Source organism: Cheilinus undulatus, linkage group 14 (assembly GCF_018320785.1).
Source record: "Cheilinus undulatus linkage group 14, ASM1832078v1, whole genome shotgun sequence".
In the NCBI taxonomy this organism is placed as follows: domain Eukaryota; kingdom Metazoa; phylum Chordata; class Actinopteri; order Labriformes; family Labridae; genus Cheilinus; species Cheilinus undulatus.
This window is the reverse complement of record NC_054878.1, coordinates 18547251-18568998: the sequence shown is the minus strand read 5'-3', so window position 1 is coordinate 18568998 and position 21748 is coordinate 18547251. Positions and strand designations below refer to the sequence as shown.

At 38.7% G+C, this 21748-nt stretch overlaps 1 protein-coding gene across 3 annotated transcripts in view; it reads right to left on the bottom strand.

Annotated features, from left to right (window-relative positions):
• Positions 1-21748, bottom strand: part of LOC121521920 (1-phosphatidylinositol 4,5-bisphosphate phosphodiesterase beta-4-like) — a 109696-nt gene continuing 87948 nt past the window's right edge. For 2 of the 3 annotated variants that reach the window (XM_041806128.1, XM_041806127.1), the window contains 16 exons: positions 19974-20025; positions 19304-19406; positions 18795-18959; positions 14912-15116; positions 13404-13492; positions 12677-12833; positions 12536-12585; positions 12163-12228; positions 11452-11567; positions 9441-9516; positions 9163-9338; positions 8487-8588; positions 8332-8389; positions 6876-6962; positions 6278-6314; positions 1-3068 (listed from right to left, as the gene is read on the bottom strand). In XM_041806128.1, the coding sequence (XP_041662062.1) occupies positions 2992-3068; positions 6278-6314; positions 6876-6962; positions 8332-8389; positions 8487-8588; positions 9163-9338; positions 9441-9516; positions 11452-11567; positions 12163-12228; positions 12536-12585; positions 12677-12833; positions 13404-13492; positions 14912-15116; positions 18795-18959; positions 19304-19406; positions 19974-20025 (1616 nt within the window). In that variant the 3' untranslated portion in view covers positions 1-2991. The other variant, XM_041806129.1, reaches the window with a different exon arrangement.

Here is a 21748-nt window from a genome sequence, read left to right as displayed (position 1 = left end):
TTGGGTTGTCTTTGTGAAATATAAAAATTGTTTTAATGATCTGAAACATTTAAGTGTGATGATAAATACACAAAAAAGTCAGGAATCAGAAAGGGGCAAATACTTTTTCATGGCACTGTACTATCATCGGTTCATGTCAGATTATTTGGAGATGGGTAGATGTTTGTTGAGGGCTGACGTCTGCCGATACTGAAGCTACACTGATTCATTGGTGCATTCAGACTTATTTCACATACCCAGATGTATGTGCAAAAATACTCAAAAGTAGGTTTTTACATATTTCCTCTTCAACAGATAAAGAATGAGATCTTCATTCAAAAAACATCAGTAAATTTTGCCTGTGGTGATGATATTTATTTTTAAATAATTACAGTAAATTCAAGCTTTGTTTATTTTTGCTTGTAAAATCATGATGTTTATCTGGATTGGTCAGGAGATTGTGGCTCATTTTAGGTGTAATGAGATCATTTTCAGTAGGCATTAGGTAAATGCACTTTTTAATTTTTTTGCAGTGTGTGCACAGAGCCATACAGGACGAACCACATGACGGGCCGTAGACTTTATTTTAAAATAGTTACAATGAGCCTTTAGTGTTTACCTGTGGAAGTTTCATTTAAAGCAATTATATGGAGAGAATGTATTCCAGAGCAATAATAAATGTCATACAAACTGGTTAAAATGCTGAATAAAGGAGTTAAAATTCTGTATCCCTGCACTGTTGTTTTTGGTGGGGCTTGCTCAGCTCTAAGCAAAGTCTCTAAGTCACAAAAATCTTTCATCCAGTTTAATAATGATGAAAAGAAATACATTGTGTGACTTTAAACATTGAAAAGTAGCCAGCCTGAAGTGCTCAAGGTCCTCTGGACTGCAGGTGTGCCTGATAAAACACAAGATTATTTAGACTAATGCTTTCAGGTTTCCACCTGATTCTACCAACTAAACCAGTAGCTGTGTACAGCCCTAGCTTAAAGGAACGCTGTCTTGACCAAAGAGGGATTTTCAGCCTTCTATGGATTCCATGGTGTGAACAGTGAGTGGCACAGGCTGTGTGACAGATCTGAGAACTATTCAGTGTGATGTCCCTGGTCTAAAGGCCAGCAGACAAACAGTGAAGCGGAGGTTGCTAACGTGCATTCAAGAAGCGATTAAGTGAACACTTCACCTCAACAGTAATAAATGACAAAGCGGCTTTGACTTCTGTCTGCCAAGTTCTTGTCTTACAGTGACGGGCCGCTCAATTACAACAACTAATCCAGCAGAATTAATGATGTGCTGCCAGGCGTGGATAATGTTGCCAATACCAGTGTATTAAAGGTTGGCCAACACTTTAACAAGTGCAAAACTCCTTATTGAAAAGGCCCATTTTAATCCTACGTAGCAACACATTTATCGTTTCTTGTAATAATTCATGTACCTGCCTTTGCATTTGAGGAAACAACACTGCAACAAAATTAAAGGCTTAAAATAACCAATTTAGCTCATTTTAATAGACTTATTTTTCTAGACTTCCCTTTGGCTGGTGGTGTTAATATTTTTTTCGAAGGATGCACCGATTAAGACCAAGCACTTGTACTCCTCAAACGTTGCGGATTCTGTTCTTGGTATCATTTTACAGCATGATGTTAGCCTTGCATGACACCAGAGATATTCTTTTTAAACATAAATGAGGATAATAAAAGTAGAGCAGGCGGCAAACTATACTCTGCTAGACTCTTGAAGTAGGGGTGAGGAACATCAGATATAAAAAAAATTTAAAAATAATTTTAAGAGCTGTAATGATATTGAAATATCGCATTAGTACTCTGGATCAGTGAGTACTCAAATGTAAGTACTTTTACTTGATCAGAAAAAAGTGATATTGGTGCATCCCTTGTTGTTTTTTATTTTGTACACCTTAAGCTTTGATAAAATCATGTGTTTGTCTTTGCATAGCATACATGATTCTGTGCCCCAAAACAGGAGTTTAAAGCATCGACTTTTGCAGTTTTGTGATGATTGAAAACTAAATCATAAAAAATCATGCTTCATGACTGGTTGTTACATTTTCAAGTGAAATGAAGCACACCCAGCACACAATATTAGGGCTCTTTCTTAGAAATTAAGACGGTTTTAGTGAAGCAACAATCCATTGAGTTCCCTTCATGGTGTTGTGACTCAGCAGGAAAATAAGCCTTCTTATTAGGGGCTCACTCATTGTCGAACAATAAAAAAGTCAGTGATACATCTCTGTGAAGTAAAACAGCTTTCATTGCAGGAGGAGGTGAAACTTGGTTTGTCACTCCTCCGTACAGTGATTTTTTTCTTTAAATACATTCTTACTGAAATACAGAGAACCTACAGTAGTGCACTGCTACATTTTCCACATTTTTATGATGGCCTATCACATACAAAGTGCTCAGGACAGGACGTGTGTGTAGCATACAGTGTATTTCACAAAGTTACTCATTTGTGCTGAATTGACATTAAATCTTAAACATACTCCTCCCCTCTCTCCCTGTTTCTGAAGAGGTACCGATTTTAAAAAGTAAAAACAAACAAGGTGAACAGGAAGGCTTCCACTCCCTGTGAGTGTTTGTGCGTGTGTCATGTGTGTGTGTTTACACCAAAAGCTGCTGCTTGTGTTTCCTGGAAGGAGCAGAGAACATTAAAGGTGATTCAGTGTTGAGTAGAGCCGAGGAGGGGATGCGTCTCACTCTGTGATGCTTTGTCTCCGAGGTAACACTTCCTCTTTCAATAAGTGGTCAAACCCTGTCAGACAGTGATAAGCTCGGCGGCTCGGTGGTTTGTTGGGTCAGGGTGCAGAAACTGAGCTACAGCATGTTTGTGTTTGAATAGAAAAACAAAGTAGAGAAACAATGGTGCGGAGAGGGAGAACGTCTCTGGGTCGAGGAGGGCTTTCTGCGGTGAAGTGTTTCTGCACCTGCACGTGTGTTTGTGTGTATATGAGTGTATGTGTCTGTGTGAGCATTAGTGTGTGCTCTTGTCTCCATCTCAGGGGCTCACACCACTGTGGCAGGTCTGCGGTCCATCTCCTCCTCCAACTTCACCATCTGCTGCATGTCCTTGGCCTTCAGGAGACAGATAGGCAAGTCAGAAAAACACAGCAGCATAAACAGAAGCTCTCACTTGATGCACATGTGCTACAACTCCAAGAGGATCCAAGTCTGGAGTTTGATCTTTGGTGATGACATCTAGAGATGCTCCACGGGCTGACACCGAACACTCATGCAGTACTCAGGGAAAAAAGGAAAATATCAGCCTATGGATTTGATATGATTGCTGTAAGTTTTTTTTTGGCCTGGCCCAGGTGAAATACAATATTAAAAATAAATAAATGCATACAGATTGTTTGCCTGGGAACTTTAAATGTATTTAGTCTTTCAGTGAGAAGTGAATGGGCATACAAATAAATCTATGAATAAATTACAATTCTACAGGGAGATAATTTGTCAGCACATCTGTATTTTCATGCGTCGCTGCTGTATTGAGTGTGTATCTGACTAAAGTAGTGTTTTCAGTGTAAATGGCACTGCTGTTTCCTGTTGTCAAATGATACATCACGTGTCACCACTTCTTCATGATACTTTCTGCATAGGCAGAATGAAGAAGAGATCTTTCCAGTGAAATTACATTTTTTAAGAATACTTAATGTTAGTTTGGGGTCAGTATAAAGGTTCATCTCAAAAAACTAGAATGTCATGTAAAAGTTTTTTTTTTTTTTAAACTGTAATTTAAATGAAGTAAAATGTCTGTTGTTCTAGTAGTTTTCAACCTTCTTTTGCCCAAGGCACACCTAAGATTAAGCCAAAATTTCAAGGCACACCAAACCCATGTCTAAACAAAAAGCCTGTTTAAAATATGTTACAGTAACTACAGCGTATAATGTTAGTTCAAGCAATGCCATATAATTGAGACCAGCTGATCTCATGCAAGCCTTTATCAGCGGACAGCCAGCTGATTTGCACTAAAGGCGCTATTGCTAACTGCACTCATACTTCCATATTTAAACTGCTTTAGCCTGGCTATCCTTTGCTGCTTCTCTCTGCAAGCTGCTTTTTGCAACCCTCCTCCACCCCAGCTCCTCCTCAATGCTATATCTGACTTAATATCATTCTGTTGTCATTGATGCTCTGGGGTTGTTGCTGCTTTTCTCCCTGCCTCAGGCTTTCCTTGTAGGCACAGAAAGGGCAGGAACGTCTCCTGTTCCTGCTTATTGCTTTCCACATAGGCTAATGAAAGAGCAGGGGATCCCAGAATAGACACATAAGAATAACACCGATAAAAGCAAATTTATAACTGCTAATAAAGGAAAAACTACAACTGAAAATCTTGTTGTTTTTTTTTTACAAAGTGATCCTGACTAAATGTATAGAATGCATAAAAACTAATGCATAGTTGTAATAATTATGTATGGTTGAACAAATTGCTACAGCACACCAAGACTTGGCTCAAGGCACAACAGTGTGCCTTGCCACACCATTTGAGAATCACTGTTCTAAAATTTATCATTAAAAAGAGAAATATTTCAAGACTTTTTAGTCTTAGTGTTGATCATGACAACCTACAGGTCACAAAAATCCACTATCTCAAAATATCAGAGCTTATAAATAGACATTGGAGTAAATAAAGCACAGCTGACCAACAGCAGCAGATGGCATGGCACCCCAAACCATCACTGACTGTGGAAACTGAAAACACTGGACATTAAGCACTTTGGATTATGTGCCTCTCTGATCTTCCTCCAGACTCTGGGACCTTTATTTCCAAATGAAATTCAAAATTTACTTTCATCTGGAAAGAGGACTTTGGACCACTGAGCAATGGTTCAGATCTTTTCCTCCTTAGCCAACATTAGACGCTGATGACGTCTGTGGTTCAGGAGTGGCTCAACACTAGGAACATGACACTTGTGGCCCATCTCCTGGACCTGTCTTAGCCTCAGTCCACTCCTTGTGAAGCTCCCCTTAGTTCTGAATCTGCTATGACAATCCTCTGAAGGCTGAGCTCTTGCCTATTGATTGTATCCCTTTCGTTACAACACTTTTCCCTACCAGTCCATTTTCTATGACTATGCTTTGATACAGCCTCTGAGAACAGCCTGCCCTTCAGCAGTGACCATCTGTGGCTTATCCTCCTTGTAAAAGGTGTCAATGATCGTCTTCAGGACATTTGTCAAGTCAGCAGTTTCCCCATGATTGTGGTTGTGTGTACTGAACCACAGTGAGAGAATAAAGGCTCAGGAAACGTTTGCAAATTAGACTTTTCCAAATATTCTTATAGTTTGAGATTGTGGAATTTGGATTTTTATGAGCTGTTGTCATTTTGACTGACAGAAAAAAGTTTACAAATATTTCCTTTTGTATAAGATTAATCTAGAATATAAGGAAATTTAACTTTCTGAAGTAAATCACAGGGAAAAAAATGTTAATCTCCTGCACATTTTTTAAAACTGTGCAGAAAAAAATGGCAAGATTTCTGTATTGAAATGTTTCCTGTGTATTGTTGGACTGTGCTTTCGCTCTTCAGATTAGAAATATCACTCAAAATCTGCAGTCATTCTAAAACACTTTATTAACTATTGATCACTAAGTCAAAGATTGCATTGTTTTAGCATGTTTTATTTAGAGTATCATGTATCAACCACCTTCTGTTCATTTCTTCATACGTTTCCTCATCTCCACGACAAATCTGTTTCTTTCTCAGCTAAGTTTCTATGACTGGCAGCTTTCCTTGCTTACGTATGCAAACCTTCTGCTCAGGAGTAATGTGTCATGTTTACCACAAAATGTGAGCAGTGGGACACTGTCACATACAGTGACAGGCATGATAATGAGCTGGAGTGAAAGCACAGTGGGACAGGTTGGGAGGGAGCGGGCTGTTTTTGCTTAGTAATAGCTGGTGAGTCATGGTGATAAATGACTCAAGCTGCCAGTTGGCACCGCTGGCACTCTGAGAGCTGCAGAATAAAGTGTGGGAATTGGATTTCAAAATACAAAAGAAATAATCACTTTCTTTCTGTATTTAATCCAGTCATTTCTTCAAAGACGGGCCTGGTGTGTACTATCTCCCTGCTGTACTCAGCGCTGAATCACCTCAGGACTGCGTATTATAGTAGACATTTAAATGCAGGGAAAACACAGATTTTAACAGGCTCAGTGAAAAATCTGATGACTGACAGAGAGAAGAGAAAGAGGTGGAAGGAAAACATGATCACTTATTGATGCACTGACAGACAGATGGTATCAGAGGTAGTGCTGAGTGAGATGGAGATGCCTACCTTGAACCTGTTTGCTTTCATGGTGTGATTTCAAAAGCTGTGCCGGAAGAAGCAAATCATATTAAAATAGAAATGAAAATGTGCATACATGTAAGACATGTACAGTTAACACAGTGTGATAGATGACAAAATAAAATGGACGGATGGAAATATGACACCTTATAGGACACTACATGAAATGTAACTCTCTAGTTTCTACACTTGATTCACGTTGAGATAAAGACATTAGTGCAGCATTAAGTCTTCGTTAGAGTTGAAAGTTAAATATCTTACCACAGACTCTGGTTATTCTTCAGGAGCTGTGTTTTGTTGTAGCATCCCTCAAGACAAAAGTGATGCCAACATTGTGGAACACTTCCTCCACAACTAATTACAGTTTATTTCAAAAATAATTCAAACTGTAGTCATTACCTAGAGACAAAACCAGCCAGGGAGCCGCACTAGTCTCAAGACTCAAGTCCATTTACACTAAAGAAGCCAGTGGAGCACAAAGTATCATAAACAGAAAGAGGGTCTGCTTTATGCATCTGATGCCAAAATGGATACCAGCTATGTTAAGAAGCTCTTTTAAAACTTCCATAAGTTAAAAGGGGTGTACCTGCTCAGTGAACTTCTCCAGTTTCTCCACCTGGTCTTTCTGGTTCTTCTCTAGCTGCTCCATCTCCTTCTGATGCTTCATAGCCAGCTGCAAAAACACCAGGGACAAAAAACATTACATTATCACTACAAAGCAACTATTTAATATACTAAAAAAGCACCTTTAATCAGTTAGACCACAAGGCCATTCAGTGCACTGCCATAAATAGAGTGTATAGCGTTAGTTCAGGCAGAACATGGAGTTGAGCGCTGCCATATATTTGAGATCAGCTGATCCCATGCAAGTCCTCATCAGTTGACGGCCAGCTGATTTGCTCTAAAGATGCTACTGGCTACTTGCACTCATGCTGCTATATTTGAACTGCTCTAGCCTGGCTATCTTTTGCAGCTCCCTGTGTAAGCTACCTTTTGCAACCCTTCTCCATCTTCTCCCCCTGCCAAAGGCTTTCCTTGTTGGTCTTTTGTCAGTGTGTTTTTTGTACTCTCTGAATTTATGAGGTGTGTGTGTGTGTGTGTGTGTGTGTATGTATATATATATATATATATAGATATATATATATATATATATATATATATTTACAGTGCTTAACAAGTTTATTACACCACCACCCAAAGTAAGGTTTATGCCAGCTGCCCTAAATTAACAGCACTGGTTAAAATTGGTAAAACCAAAATCATTTTTTATGTTTCTGCAATGGTTAATACATCAATATGTAGAAGCTCTTTCACCCAAACGATATTTTTAAATCTAAAATATAATTATTATTGTTATCCATGAATTTTCAAATTTACTGATTCACACAAAAAATGAAAAAATAGTAAAGCACATTAATATTTCTTGATTAATATGTCAAATTATAGTTATTTACTTGCATTCCTGAACAGAAAAAATTGTTTTATTGGTCGAATGTTACGCTCGATTCATTTCTGACTTCTCAGAGAAGCCCAGTGAGCCGGCTCAAAGTTGGGTATAAAAAGGTGAACACAGTTTGAAATTCCTCATTCCTGTTCAAAATGGTAAAACGTGGAGAGCTCACTGAAAATAAAAGAGTCTGCATTAAAGCACTTCATGATGCTGGATGATCTCTGATACAGGTGGTCTAATAAATTTGTTAAGCACTATATATATATATATGTATATGTGGGGGTGTGTGTGTGTGTGTATGTATATATAAAATCACCATTCAATACTACTATGTACACATCAGAATAACATTTTTGTGCCAGAGGAAAAAAGTCTCATCTGAAATATCAGCTAAAAAGATTATATGTGGAGAACTTTGTAACAAAACAGTGACATACAGTACTTTTTAAAGAAAATATGTTTGTTGTTTGTATTACTGTAGTACAAACTGCAAACATCCAAATATTTGTGTGCTATTCAAACTGTGTTTTGGGAAGCCCTGTGTATATTTTTGCAGTTACATATTTGAAATAGTAAAACATGATTAACATACCCTCTTCCTCTCATCCAGGAACTTCTTTGTGTTGCTGCTGTTTAACTCTCGTACTCTCCTGAACAGCAGAGAAAGAAAGAAAAAAAGGAACAAAGAGTTACTAGTGACACTAAAAGTTTGATATCATAACAAACAGGGATAAACCTGTGCCCCACCTCTCTCTCTCTGCCTTGTTTTTTATACTCTTGTCCTGGCTGATGGCTTTGCTGTTTTCCATGGACATCTTGGCCTGGTTGGCTCTCATCTCTTTGCTCTGCCTGAAATTGTGGGACAAGAAAGAAAAGGACACATAACTACGACAACCCATTACCCCAGGGGTTCCAAAACTTTCCAGCCCATGTCCCCTAAAAATTAATGCCAGAGACAGGGGACCCCCCCACTGTCTCTTAAGCATATAATGTTGTGCAAAGTGGAACTCTCTAATAGTTCTACCCCAGCACTGGCATAATAACAACATAAAATGGCCTCAAGCCCTAATATCAGCACTGCGGTCACGTGCAAACATACATTTCATTTATTTGTTTTTTTTTTTGCTTATTACTTGAATTTCTGCAACTTATGAGTATCGTTCTATTCTAAATTTAGCTCTCTCTTTATATTATATCAATCACAATAATGGGAGAAATAGACTGACATCTCACTCGAAATCATTGACAGTTTTCATTGTTTTTAAGAAGGCATCCTGTGACCTCCACTTGGTGGTTTGGGAAGTACTTTTTACACAAATGTTAATATTTACAATGCAAGTGACACTCATGGTATTGGTCAACAGTAGACCGGTAGTAGATTAGCATGAATCTGAATATCCGTATCTATGTGAGAGCGTCTCACCGTTCATGGATAAGTTTGAGCTGCATTGTCTGCTGCTCCTGGACAGTTGCCAGGAGTTTCTTGAGGTGTTCACACTGCTGTGTGACGTGGCTGTCCTTCATCTCCTGCTCCTCGCTGCTGTGACTACTGATCAGTTCTGACCACTCTTTAGTGTGTGCTGCAGTGATGTCCTTTACCTGCACACAAACATTAACACACATCAACAGTAACATTTCAGTCAACGCTCTAAGGCATTTTTCTTCCTCACAGTGAAACACTGTTGAACTGCTGCTGGTTACCTTGACTTTGTGATCAGCGATCAGTGTTTGGATCTTATCCTCTGTCTCCTTCTTCAGCTCTTGGCAGTTATTTTCCCTGAGAACAAATCACAAAAATGAGTTGCAGATTGAAGACAATGCAAGTCAAATTTATTTACATTCCTTATTCCTAAAAATAATGATCCATGAGTTAGTTCAAGACATTTTTTAGAGGAACCAAATACTTGTTAAGTAACTGAATGATTTTTATAAAGTCTGTTGAAGAAGTTATTTTAAATGACCTCAGTTTGAAAATGAATTATAATTATCAAGATAATGTTGCTGAGAAGATCCTCTGTGTTGCCAGTGTTTGACACAGCTCATACAGTTTAAATCACTCACATTCAACTTGGGACACACTACAAAATGATCATGCTGATTTTGGGCCAGATTCCTCCTCCAGATGAATGTCAGTAAAGGCCTGATTATTGGATGCTTAAGAGATTGTCTTGCCAGATTTTCCTATGGTGTGAGGTGTGTTAAGAGGGATTTTACCCTCTCATATCTGCTCGGAAGACATAAGCGGCTACTTTGATCAGAAATCGTGAATATCAAACATGTTTGTTTATTTAGTCCCATTGTTTGAGGGGAACATCGAGGACTGTGGGCCACTCTGTGGATAGTAATGTAGAGCACAGCTTTAGCCAATCAGGAAGCAAAATGACTGAAGAAGAAGCACAACAAATACAGCCACAGTGATGATAATAAACATGAAGCATAAAGTTAGAGGGATGTCAGAAATGGAGGACTAACTTGTTGATTTGATCTTTAGTGTTTATACAACGTGCTGTATAAGATACTACAACTGAGAAGACAAGGAGAGGTGTTTCAGCAATGAATGTAGTAGGTAGCTAACAGCTAGCCACATTTAGGTTGTTTACTCCAAAGATGTGTTCAACCGCACAAGACTTTGACTTTTGAGAGTGGAGACTCTGGTTGTTATTGAATGAATGTTGGTGTGCTGTGAGGGTCAAGTCCTAAAACAACACACACTGTAAGAGTTGGTTGTTTGTTGTCACCATGTGTGGGGTTTTCTCACATTTTCAATATTGATTTAAAGTTTAAAAAAATCTCTGAAGATTGATAGATCTAGTTTTCACACTCCAAGGTCAGCAGGAGGGCTAGATAAAATTATACAGACACTGGGTGAAAGCCATAAAGCAGCTAAATACTATAAGGTGCCATTAGATCACAAACAGCAGAGATCTCACAGCCTTTTGACTTTCATGGGAAAGAGATTTATTCAATTTAAAATTTGGCACTGATTTTATTGGACCCCAAGCAGGCTTTTTAGACTTGTCTTATAAGATACAGCTGCCTGCTGGAAGTGTTGTGTGGATGAGGGTAGACTGATACATGTAGTATGGTGATTTCCTGTGATTACTCAGTACTGGATAAAGATACATGGTTATATTGTTAATGTTAGAAAAAGCAGTTTGTGCTCTGACCTAAGCTGTATGTTCTTGGAGACTGTAAAGTGTTAAATGCTAAACCATTGATATTCTGGATACAGACTGCTATAGTGTTTGGACAACAGATCATTCTTAGGAACTGGAAGAACTCTAGAGAACCTCCTTTCCAGAACTGGATAACAGTACTGGGTATTTCTTGAAATCGGGCATGTGTATTGATACCATGAATATGTTGATGGATTTGGTAGAGACAAAAGAGCATTGTCATGTTTGTTAGGCAATGTGCTTTTTGTCTTTTTTATTTTGAGCCCTGACCCCTCTCGGTTTGGGGTAGGGGGTTGTCGGTTGAGGTTGTCGTTGTAACAAACTAAGATGTTTAGTTGTATGTATGGTATGACTAATTCATTTAACATAAAACAAAAAATAAAAGTCATTAAAATAATCTGTTAGTGTATTTCAGGCAATAGTTCTCCAGCCTTTCTGAACTCAAACCACCACACACAGCAGACCCAGGTAATAAAACACAAATATGTCAATGCATCGTCTGAAATGTTCAACATTTCTCTCTTTCCCCCTCTTACCCTCGTTTCTTGATGGCTTTCTCTAGTAGTTTCTCCAGGGTTGACTTCTCCTTATCATGCCCTGACACCATCTTGTCCACCTGGGTGCAGTGAGATTTCTGCATAGTGTTTTGATCCTGTTGAAAAAAAGAAAATATAATTCACTTAGATATATTTGTCTTAAGAGTGGATGTTTAGTATCAAAAAAAAATTCAAACCTCATCTGTGAGCTGATATTAAAGTCCTAAGACAGATTTAGAAATACCAACAAAACATGCAGCTACAATAAATAAGTGGTTATTTTTAATAGTCATTAATGATGTTGTCTGCAGAGAGTAATGAGTCAGCACATCTTTATTGTATCAACAGATGTGTTTGGAAAACAACATTTACATGTGTTATGTAACAGGACTTGATAGTGTGATAATTAATCCACCACTATCAATGAGTCAGCACCCACCACAGCCTCTGTGCTCAGCTCTGGTCAAAGGCAAAGCCACTTTAGCAAGTCTAATTTCTTATAAAACAATAATTATGCGTGTTTGGTAAAGGACAAATTGTGCGTCTGTGAATACAGTAATGATGCAGTATTCAGTGAAGGATGAAAGGTGGAGGCCCCCCCATCCCCTCCCCACACTGTGGCTGCTGCTCTGAGCTTCAATGATTGTCCAGAATAAGCAGCAGCCTGTCTGAATTAACATCACACATCTCAGCACCAAAATCATCACTCACCTTTGAATGTTTCTTCTTTAAAGCATTGAGCTCCTTCTGTTGCTTTTTAATCAGCTTAAGGTATGTCTGCAGGGAGACAAGTGTGTTTACAAAAGTATTTTTTGTTTGTTTTCAACATTTTTAACATAAAATTAGACCTGGTTATTTCTAATTAGTTATATTAACCATTTTAGATGAATCACAAAATAATTATAGCACTAGCATTGAGTAGGATTAATTATTTGTTACTATAATGAAAACATAAATGGTGACTACCTTTGAAAGCAATGTTAGCTGCATTATTACAACTAATTTTTTAGTGTTATTGCCTTCAGACAGACAATGCTGCCAGAGCGTTGTTCCAGAGTTACGAGTATGGAGTGAAGTTACCAACCTTCATTTGTTTTAAGTCATCAATGCTGACATTAGGCACAAGTCCGCTATCTGAAACGGCCAAGAAAAGGAAGTTCAACACTGTCCACTTCATATAGATACACAGTTTTTAAAAATCTGTTTTATGTAAGTGCATATATACCCTTCTTTGTTTCTGCTGTGTTATTTTGGGCGGCATTGGAGGTCTGGGCCGTGTCTGAGCTGGCCTGTGGTGTCACACTGGCCTTCACTGTGTCTCCTTTACCCTTTCCCTTCTTGTCATTCTTCGAGCTTCCACTGGGAACATCTGCAATGTCATTCTGCAAAGGATAGAATTGTTAAAGGTGGTAAGAGACATTGTATTGTGAGTATGCAGTTATTACATGGGTGTAAGTCTATGTGTTTGTTGTAAGGCTGGACAACACTGTAAAAAAAACTGCCACTGTGTTATATTTTTCTTTCTGCAATATACTGCAATATTAATAAAAAATCAAAGTTATTCCAAATAAAGGCAAGAATTAATTTAAATAGGCTTCATTATGGGCAGTTTACATTCAAACCACACAACCATCATTCAATTATTTTAGACTTAATGCCTGTTTTTATGAGGAAAAATGTGATGTGCAGCAACATTGTTTGATAATGGTGTAATGATATGGAGGGAGATGAAAGTCTCCCAGAAGCTCTTATTTTTCCATCATAAATTGGAAATAATGACTTTAGGGGCAGCTGATAGCTAGCTTGACCCTCATCTGACCCTGCCAGAAAGGTGTGAGAGCAAGGCTGTACTTCACTGGCCTTCATTAAACAAGTAAAATCTACCCAGACTGAGTGAGAAAGCAGTGCTTTTTTTCCCGGCGATAACAGTGCAGCTCTAGTGTCATCAGTACCGTGTCAATCCCCAGCGCCTTCATCTGGTCTGCTCTCTTTTCTGCAATGGTAAGGAACTTCTTTGGGTCTGATAGGGCGTCCACAAATGCTGAAATAAAGACAACATTTATTATCATACAAAGTCAGCATTTTTTTATATGAAACCACAGTTCAATTCAGGGGGCCTTGAAGCTGTTTCTACAGGATAGTCTACTCACAAACCACGTGGGAGGTTTTCGTTTTCAGAGACATGCCAGAAGAGGTTAAACAATACGCCTTTTTACTTACATGTAATCCTTTTAACTTATGTAGAACACCAGGAAGTTCTAAGAAAATTCTTTGAATTATGACCTTTTTAACCATGTCCCCTTAACAATAACATTGGGTTTTGGTAATAACAAAAAGTTATTAGAGCTCCTTAAAGAGCCCCTAAATAGAAAAAAATGTTAGAAGTAGTGAGGAGGACTTTTAAGAGGCTTAAAAGTTTCCTCAAGCAGAGCAGAAAACACAAACAGATACAGCTCTATCACGGCCTCATATTAACATCAGTTGGATAGTGTTCTAAAATTACCAGCATTATAAATAAATGTGAGCAAATCAATATCAGAGAACAGCAGGGAAAGATTAACACACACAAACAAAAGAAGAAGTATTGATTAAGTATTACAAATATTCTTTTTAAATCACAGTGGCTGAGCAGACAAACATCATTGATGCGAATATTTCAGTCCATTTTGGAGCTTATTCAGTGCAAAGTGAGGCAGCTGTTAAGTCCTTCTGAATACAGTTTATTCCACAGTTGCACCTGACTACTTATTAAGGGCTCTTTCCATGCAAATGTAACAGCAGGCCCAAGTAAGCATGTTTTTCAAATGTTGATGTTGATGTTTTTAAGCCCTCAGTGTTAAGCACAATGAGCTTTCCTGTGGTGACGTGCTCTATAAATACAGTTGCTTGCTTACATATGGACGAGGCTTCAGTTAGGAGCTCTCAGAGAGGATTCTCACAGGTTAATCCCCCTCAAAGAGAAAGTAATGGCTCATAATTCAGAGACAGTACACAGCTGAAGACTTGGTTTGAATCTTGTTTAAATAATGAAGCATTTTTATTTAGAGTCCATCGTACCGTGCAGCATGTCTAGTAGAAAAGTTATTCTGCAGATCTTAGAGAGGAGAGCTAATGGTTACAGTAATGGTTCCTGTGAGTGCAAGCCCCTTGGCTTTATTTAATGACAATTCAAATTGTCTTGCTCATTTGTATGCTGCTTCCTGTTTTGAACTGTCTATTACTGCAGATTCACAGTCATCATCATTTACACCATGCCATTACTCTGGATGTTCAACCTAACCAGAGGCAGAGAGAAGTGCACTCAGGAGACTTGCCTTTTTTCTGTCACTTTTAAAGCTACACAGGCAAAGTTATTATCAGTTTAAGTCAGAAAACTTATATGTAAAACAAACATAAATAGACCACATGAAAGGCAGTAAATATTAAGTTTTGTATAAATATTACTGTGTGTTCCCCTCACCTCCAAATCCGTCGGGCACGTAGGTCTTGAGGATAATTTGGCAGAAGATGGTGGGCAACGACAGAGGCTTGTTCCCCTCGTTCCTCAGCGAGATGTGACGGTAGCCAGCCTGCAGGCCGTCCAGGGGCAGGATGCGCTGGCCAATCAGCTTGTTGTTGTCGTCATAAACTCCGATTCGCAGCACTGCCAGGTCTGGTAAAATCACCTGAGAGGGAGGGATGAATGGAAACGGATGTGGGGAGGGAGAAGGAGACAGGATAGTAGTTCCAAAAAGATGGGGTGGAGGAAGAAGGAGAGACAAAGGGAGTGTAAGGACAAAAAGTTTGAGAAATTAAAGTCATTGAGGAGTCAGATCAGCTCTGTGCAACAGTGGAAGTCTATTTAGTTCATTTTGGTTTCAGAAACAGATAAACCACACTTTTTTTTTTTTACAGCTGTTGCAGTGCAAGTCTCTTTTTTTTAAACTAAAGCAGAAAGTGCATCATTAAGGGCAAGGTCAAGGAGGAACCAGCAGGGGACACTATCAGGGGACAGTCTGAGTGTGATAAAGGTAAAAGTCATGATAGCACCCAGCACACCGCATATCTTCTTCGGACAAGGCCATCTCCCTAGCTAGTGTGCATACAGGGAGCAGAGTATATCTTGTATTTATGCATGTGTGAGTGTAGCTCGTGTCTGTGCATGAGCTTCTATTTTCATACTGTTGAAAAAAAGACTCCTAACTGGCCTTGTATGCAGAGATAAGTGAACACGGAGAGAAGGATGATTAATACGAAGTGGAAGGTTCCAGATAAGGCCGGAAAATACTCACAAGAGATGAATGGGTGGACGCTCCTGCTTGTGTGTATGTGTATGTAGCGTTGCAGATGATCTGTAAGCAAGGTGATGGTGTGTGTTGATCGCTCTGACAGTGCGTGTGCATGTTAAAGGTGTGTCAGTATTTGTGTGTAGATACGGCAGACTAGTCTTTCCAGCAGCTCTGCTTGTGATGCCCCTCTTTGATAGCACTGTGTGTGAGCAGAGCAGCACTGCGGCAGCCTGTGATTGATGGTGTGTATTAGGAAGCTGGAGTCACAGTCATGGCTGAGAGACTCCTCATTCTGCTGAGAGCAGCACTATTACACTCACACACGTTTCTCTCTCTCTCCCTCTCTCTATATCTCCAATATCTCTTCTTTCTTCCTCTCTAGTCCTAATTGTTTCTTTTTTCATGTTAATCCTTTGTTCTTGCTGCCCTCTGGTTCCCTTGTTCTTTCTCTAAAAGGTAATAAATATTTTTCCTCATCTTGCACTACTTTATTTTGGTTAACGACACTGGTGATACCAAATAAACGTTCACAATTTTTCTTAATTATTACTTCTTCCTTGATGTATTAGTCTTTGATTTACCCTCCCTTTTTCCTCAAGTCATTCCTCTCCAAGAGTAACTGCCTTGGACTTCAGCTGTTCTAGTATTGGCAAAAAAAAAAGGACCATAAAAAAAAGCTAAAAAATTCCATTTTCTGGCATACACTGCTAAATTGAGCCTTGGTTAACTCGCAGTGTATTGCATACAATCTCCTGTGGAAGTTAGACTCATCAGATAAACGGCATTACTCCAGGGATAAAAGAAATCAGAGCCTTTACATCAGAGACATCAGGAAAAGGGAATTGTTGCCTGGAAGTCATTCAAGGGACAGCTCGGACTACAAATGTACTACAAATAGAAAACGGAACACTTAACATGCTGAAAATCGTAAGTGCACAGATACTACATGTCTATGTGGACTTTAAATCTCTTTGCAGAATCTGTAAACAGAGATTAAGAACTCCCTAATTTGAATGGTCAATAGTTCTGAGGAGTACAAGAGTTGTAAAAATACATCTGTTTAACTGACTCAGCTTCATGGGAGATGAAAAGTAACATTACTTTTGACCATTCCAGGAATAAATTCCAAAGCAGTGGAGGCTGCTTTCAGAATAGAAAACCTAAGAGGGGCTCCAACATTGTACATTTAAAAACCAGGATGGAAACTTTACTTTTTATATCAGCTTATAGTTAGATTGTATTGCATACTGAGTTTGTGTTTTTGTGCTTTAATCTGTGTGGATTTTGTGTATATCTTCATATTTGTTTCTTTTAGCTCTGAATTTGTATTTCATGTTCTTGATTTGCAATACTATCATGATGTTGCAATAGTTTTGCTTCTTAATGTGAAGTGCATTGATTGCCTTGTATATGAAATGTGCTATCTACAGATGTATCCAAAAAATCAGAATATCATTAAAAAGTTAGCTTTATTACAGTGATTTAAATCAAGAAGTGAATCTTACATATATTCTAGATTCAAATTTACAAAGTGAAATATTTTGTGAATCTTTTGTTTAAATCTTGACGGCTACGGCTTACAGCTCTCAAAGATCAAAAATCCACTATCTCAAAATATCAGAACATAACAAAAATCTGTCAAAAAAGGTTTTATAATAAAGGAATGTTAACCTTCCCATCTGGAAAATTATGCTCATTTATCACTGATGGCATGAAGCCAGTCAGTCTGTGGCACTGTTGGGGTGTTATGAAGCCCATGGTGCTCTGAAAGCAGCCTTCAGCTGGTCTATATTATTGAGTCTGGTCTCTCATCTTCCTCTTGACATTTCTCCAGAGATTCTTTATGGGGTACAGGTCAGTCCAGTTGGCTGGCCAATCAAACACAGTAATACCATGGTCAGCAAACCAGTTTCTGGTACTTTTGGTTTCACAGTAGGCAGGTGCCAAGTCCTGCGGGAAAGGGAATCAGTATCTCCATAAGGCTTCTCAGCAGATGCAAGCATGATGGGCTCTAAAATCTCATGGTAGACATCTGACAGCGTTGGCTTAATAAAGCAAAGCAGCAGATAACGAGGACCCCAAAACCATCAATGACTGTGGCCACTGATAAACAGTCCAGTTCTCTTTCTATCTGATAATGTTGTCTGTGGTTCAGGAGTGGCTTGACACTAAGAACACCACACTTGGAACCCATCTCCTGTGTGATGTGGATTTTGATCCACTGACTCCAGCCATAGTCCACTCCTTGTGAAGCTCTCGTAAGTTCTTGGATCTGCTTTGTTTGAGAGTCCTCTAAAGACTGTGCTCATTCTGTTTGCTTGTGCTCCTTTCAGTCAACTTTCCATGCATATGCTTTGATACAGCCTCTGAGAACAGCCTGCCCTTTCAGCACTTTCTGTGGCTTATCCTCCTTGTGAAGGGTGTTAATGATTGTCTACTCAACATTTGTCAAGTCAGCAGTCTTCCACATGATTGTGGTTGTGTGTACTGAACCAGAGTAAAGACCAGAATAAAGGCTCAGGAAACCTTTGCAAATTGAACTTTTCCACAATATTCTTATAATTTGAGGATGGTGGGTTTCACAAGCTGTAAGCCGTAATCATCAAGATTAAAACAAAAAAAGTAATGTGTATTTAACTTTGTATCAGTTGAAGCTAGGATACATTGTAATCTAACTTTCTGAAGTAAATCATAGTAAAAAATGTTATTTTTACTCCTGCACAATAACTGTTACATGATATTCTAATTTATTGAGATGCACCTTTATTTAAAGCTTGACTTGACTTGAATAGGTCCTATAAAGCTGCCAGTGTAGTTTTGCAATTTAGACAGTGTGCAGGTGTGAACTGATGATTTCTGATGATTAAAAAATGAAATGGCCCAGCAGTGGGTGACCAGAACTTCTAGTTTTTGTTGCTGCAGTATAAAACAGGTATTATTATCCTTGAATCTTAACTAGCATCACATCCAAGTTCTAAATTCTGTTATTTTGAAGAACCTAAGTGGAAATATTTCAGCTTACATATCAATACATCATCATCACCTAACCATGCTTTTCCATGCATCTCTTCTGACCTTTCTAAAGACGAAGGGCTCCTCGTTATACGCTGGGTTCAGGCCATTGTTCATCACCATGCGTGTGCGGAACTCTTTCCTGATGGTGTCTGTCGGTAACCCGTACATGTCGACCTCAACGTATGTACCGATTTTCTTATCTGACAGGAACTGTCCAGAAAACACCTAAAGAAAATCAGAGGACACTATGAATATCACTGAAGCTGTACACTTCACAGGTATAATATTCACCATGATTAGACTGTGACACTGTAGGTATGAGTTACAAAAATGACTCAGCAGCATTGCCAAGTATTGAAGCACAGATGGATGTGATAAGACAAAAGCTTTGTTTCAGCATTTTAAAGGAAAATAAAAAAGCAGAAAGGTAAGAACAAGGAAAAAAATGCTGTCTATCTTAATTAGCAAGCACATGTTTTAAAAGCAGATTATGATTATATAAACATTTCTGGAAAGTCCTTTTTAACTAAAATGCTGTTTTATTTTCCGGAAGTGTCAGATGATCTGACCTGTACACTGCAGGTGGCGGCAATGACACCATCCACTGGAGTCTCTGAGAAAGGGTCAAACATCCTGTCAGACCGCCGCATGAAATCAGGCTTCAGTAAATACCTGAAACACACAAACTCATGTAAGAAAAAGGCACAAAAATCAAATAACTACCTGGAAAGAAATGATTATGCTCTTTATCATTTATGTTGTAGATCCATTAAGAGCAACAACCCTAATTTCAGAGACTTCTAGTTTAAACTCAGCTCTCTCATAATCTGCGGGGAACAGGAAGGTACTCCAGCTCTGTGTGTGGGAGCCTTTGTGTGCGTTAACCTCGGGCCAAGCAGAGAGCGACATTAGTAATGATGGGTGTCTTCAAAAGCCCTGATCTTCCCACATATGAGATTCCCAGCATTAGCAGTGAAATCTGTGCCCTCAGGGACAGTATTAGAGCCGAGGGACAGAGACAGCGATGGAGAGAGGAGGAGATAGATGACTGCAGAGAGCCACAGAAGCAGGCGAAGAGGAGCTTGCCTCCCCTTCAGCACTCATTGGCTCTCGGGGCAGACAGTAGCTACGGTCGCTGCTGGCAACCACTAATGAGATGTGACATGCTTTAATTGATGAGCTTTAGAAAGGGGCGGGGTATAGAGGGATGGGACAGAAGGAGTGAGAAGCTGTTCTCACCCGCAGGAGCCGTTGTACTCAAACTTTCCCTGATTCAGCTGCATGGATAGATCTGAGGGAAAGAACGTGAGAAAACACAGAGATCAGCACATTACTCACAAATAACAGCAAACATAAAACATTTAACTCTGTTCATGTTCTTCTCCCTAGTGGATCTTTTCTTTCCTTTAAACATTTCCCTTTCTTCCTACTATTCTCCCTACATCTCCTGTGTGACCCCCTCCAGCCATACACATGCTCTGCACCCAACTGGCCATATGGTCCGACCCATTTTTGCCTCTGGCAGTGGGGCAGCAGCTGTTTTCCAATGAGCATCAGTCACTGTATAGGTGTCTGTGTGGCAGTGAAAGTTTATGAAAATATGTCTTTGTGTAACAGGGTCCACTATAGTGATGAAAAAGGAAAAGAGAACCTGATGCTGCAAAATGCAATCTGCAGCTTGTAGACAGTTAAACTTCCTTCATATTGACATGTTCAGTATGCCTTGGATATCAGTCTTAAAAAGCAAACCATGTAACCGTAAAAGCAAATAATTTTGCATGCTTTTTAAATGTACCTGTTTATTAGGGCTGTCAATTATTATTTTCTCTCTTTTTGTAGTCAAATGCGATTAATCTCCCTTTTGTCGCACTTTTAAATTCTACTATTTTGCATGTATAAATGTTTTTGATGTCATTTGGAATCTTGCCTTAAACTAGGAGTAATGTTTTTCCTGTTTGGATACAGACCTACTTTTTAAACAAAAAATAAAGAACTTTGAGTAGATCAAAGATTATGTCATGAACTTAACCATGGAAAAAAGATCTTGTTAGATCGGATAGAAATGGAATCTAGAAAAGCACTCGGACAGCGCAGACCTCCGCCATTAGCCCTATCTCCCAATAGTACAGAATCCTTTAAAAAATTCCCAAAACCAGATGGTGATCCGGATCACTCCCAAAATCTAATCAGTGCTTCCTTATGCCATTTCTGACATTTCCTGATAATTTCATCAAAATCCGTCCAGAACCTTTTGAGTTATGTTGCTAACAAACGAACAAACAAACCCTCCCGATTACATAACCTCCTTGGCGGAGGTAATAAGGGATATGGATAGCACAAAGTGAAAATGACTTTTGACTTTTCCAATGAGCTGTCTGGGAGTTTTTAAAGTGCTCTAAAAGAGATATCAAGGAGCATTGATGGACTTATTTTACATCACTGTGGCTGCAGGGAGAAGTTGCAGTGGCTTCACCAGTGTGCTTAAAGAGACAATGGAGCATGTGACTGATTGCGATTTATGGATCTTGATTACTTCCAATTAATGCTGATATTTCAACTATCTATTTATACTTTATTTATGTAAAGGCTCAGTTTTACCAAAACAGACCTGGCCACAGGTTCATTGTGCACAGTTTTCATCTGATCTATTGAAAAAGCAAATTCCTTCATGGTTAATTAAAAACAAAACAAAACAAAAAAAAAACCTCTCTGTAATTTTACTGTCTGCAAACTATTCATACTGGAAAAATGCAATTCAGGTAATCTTATTCTCTTTGTAACTGTATTCATAAAATATTATACAGTGGGGAAGTTCAAAAGGGGAAAAAACCCTGCATATTTAAATAATCTTATTTTTATGCATTAACCTTGATTTTTGGCTCACTTAAACATCTCTTTATGTTTAATTTGCACTGTTTGGGAATCCATCACAGTCATGGAATGCCATATTGCTCGCTGTAAACTCAAGTACAAGTTATTTCAAACTTAAACATTATTTGTTTTTCAAAAAATGC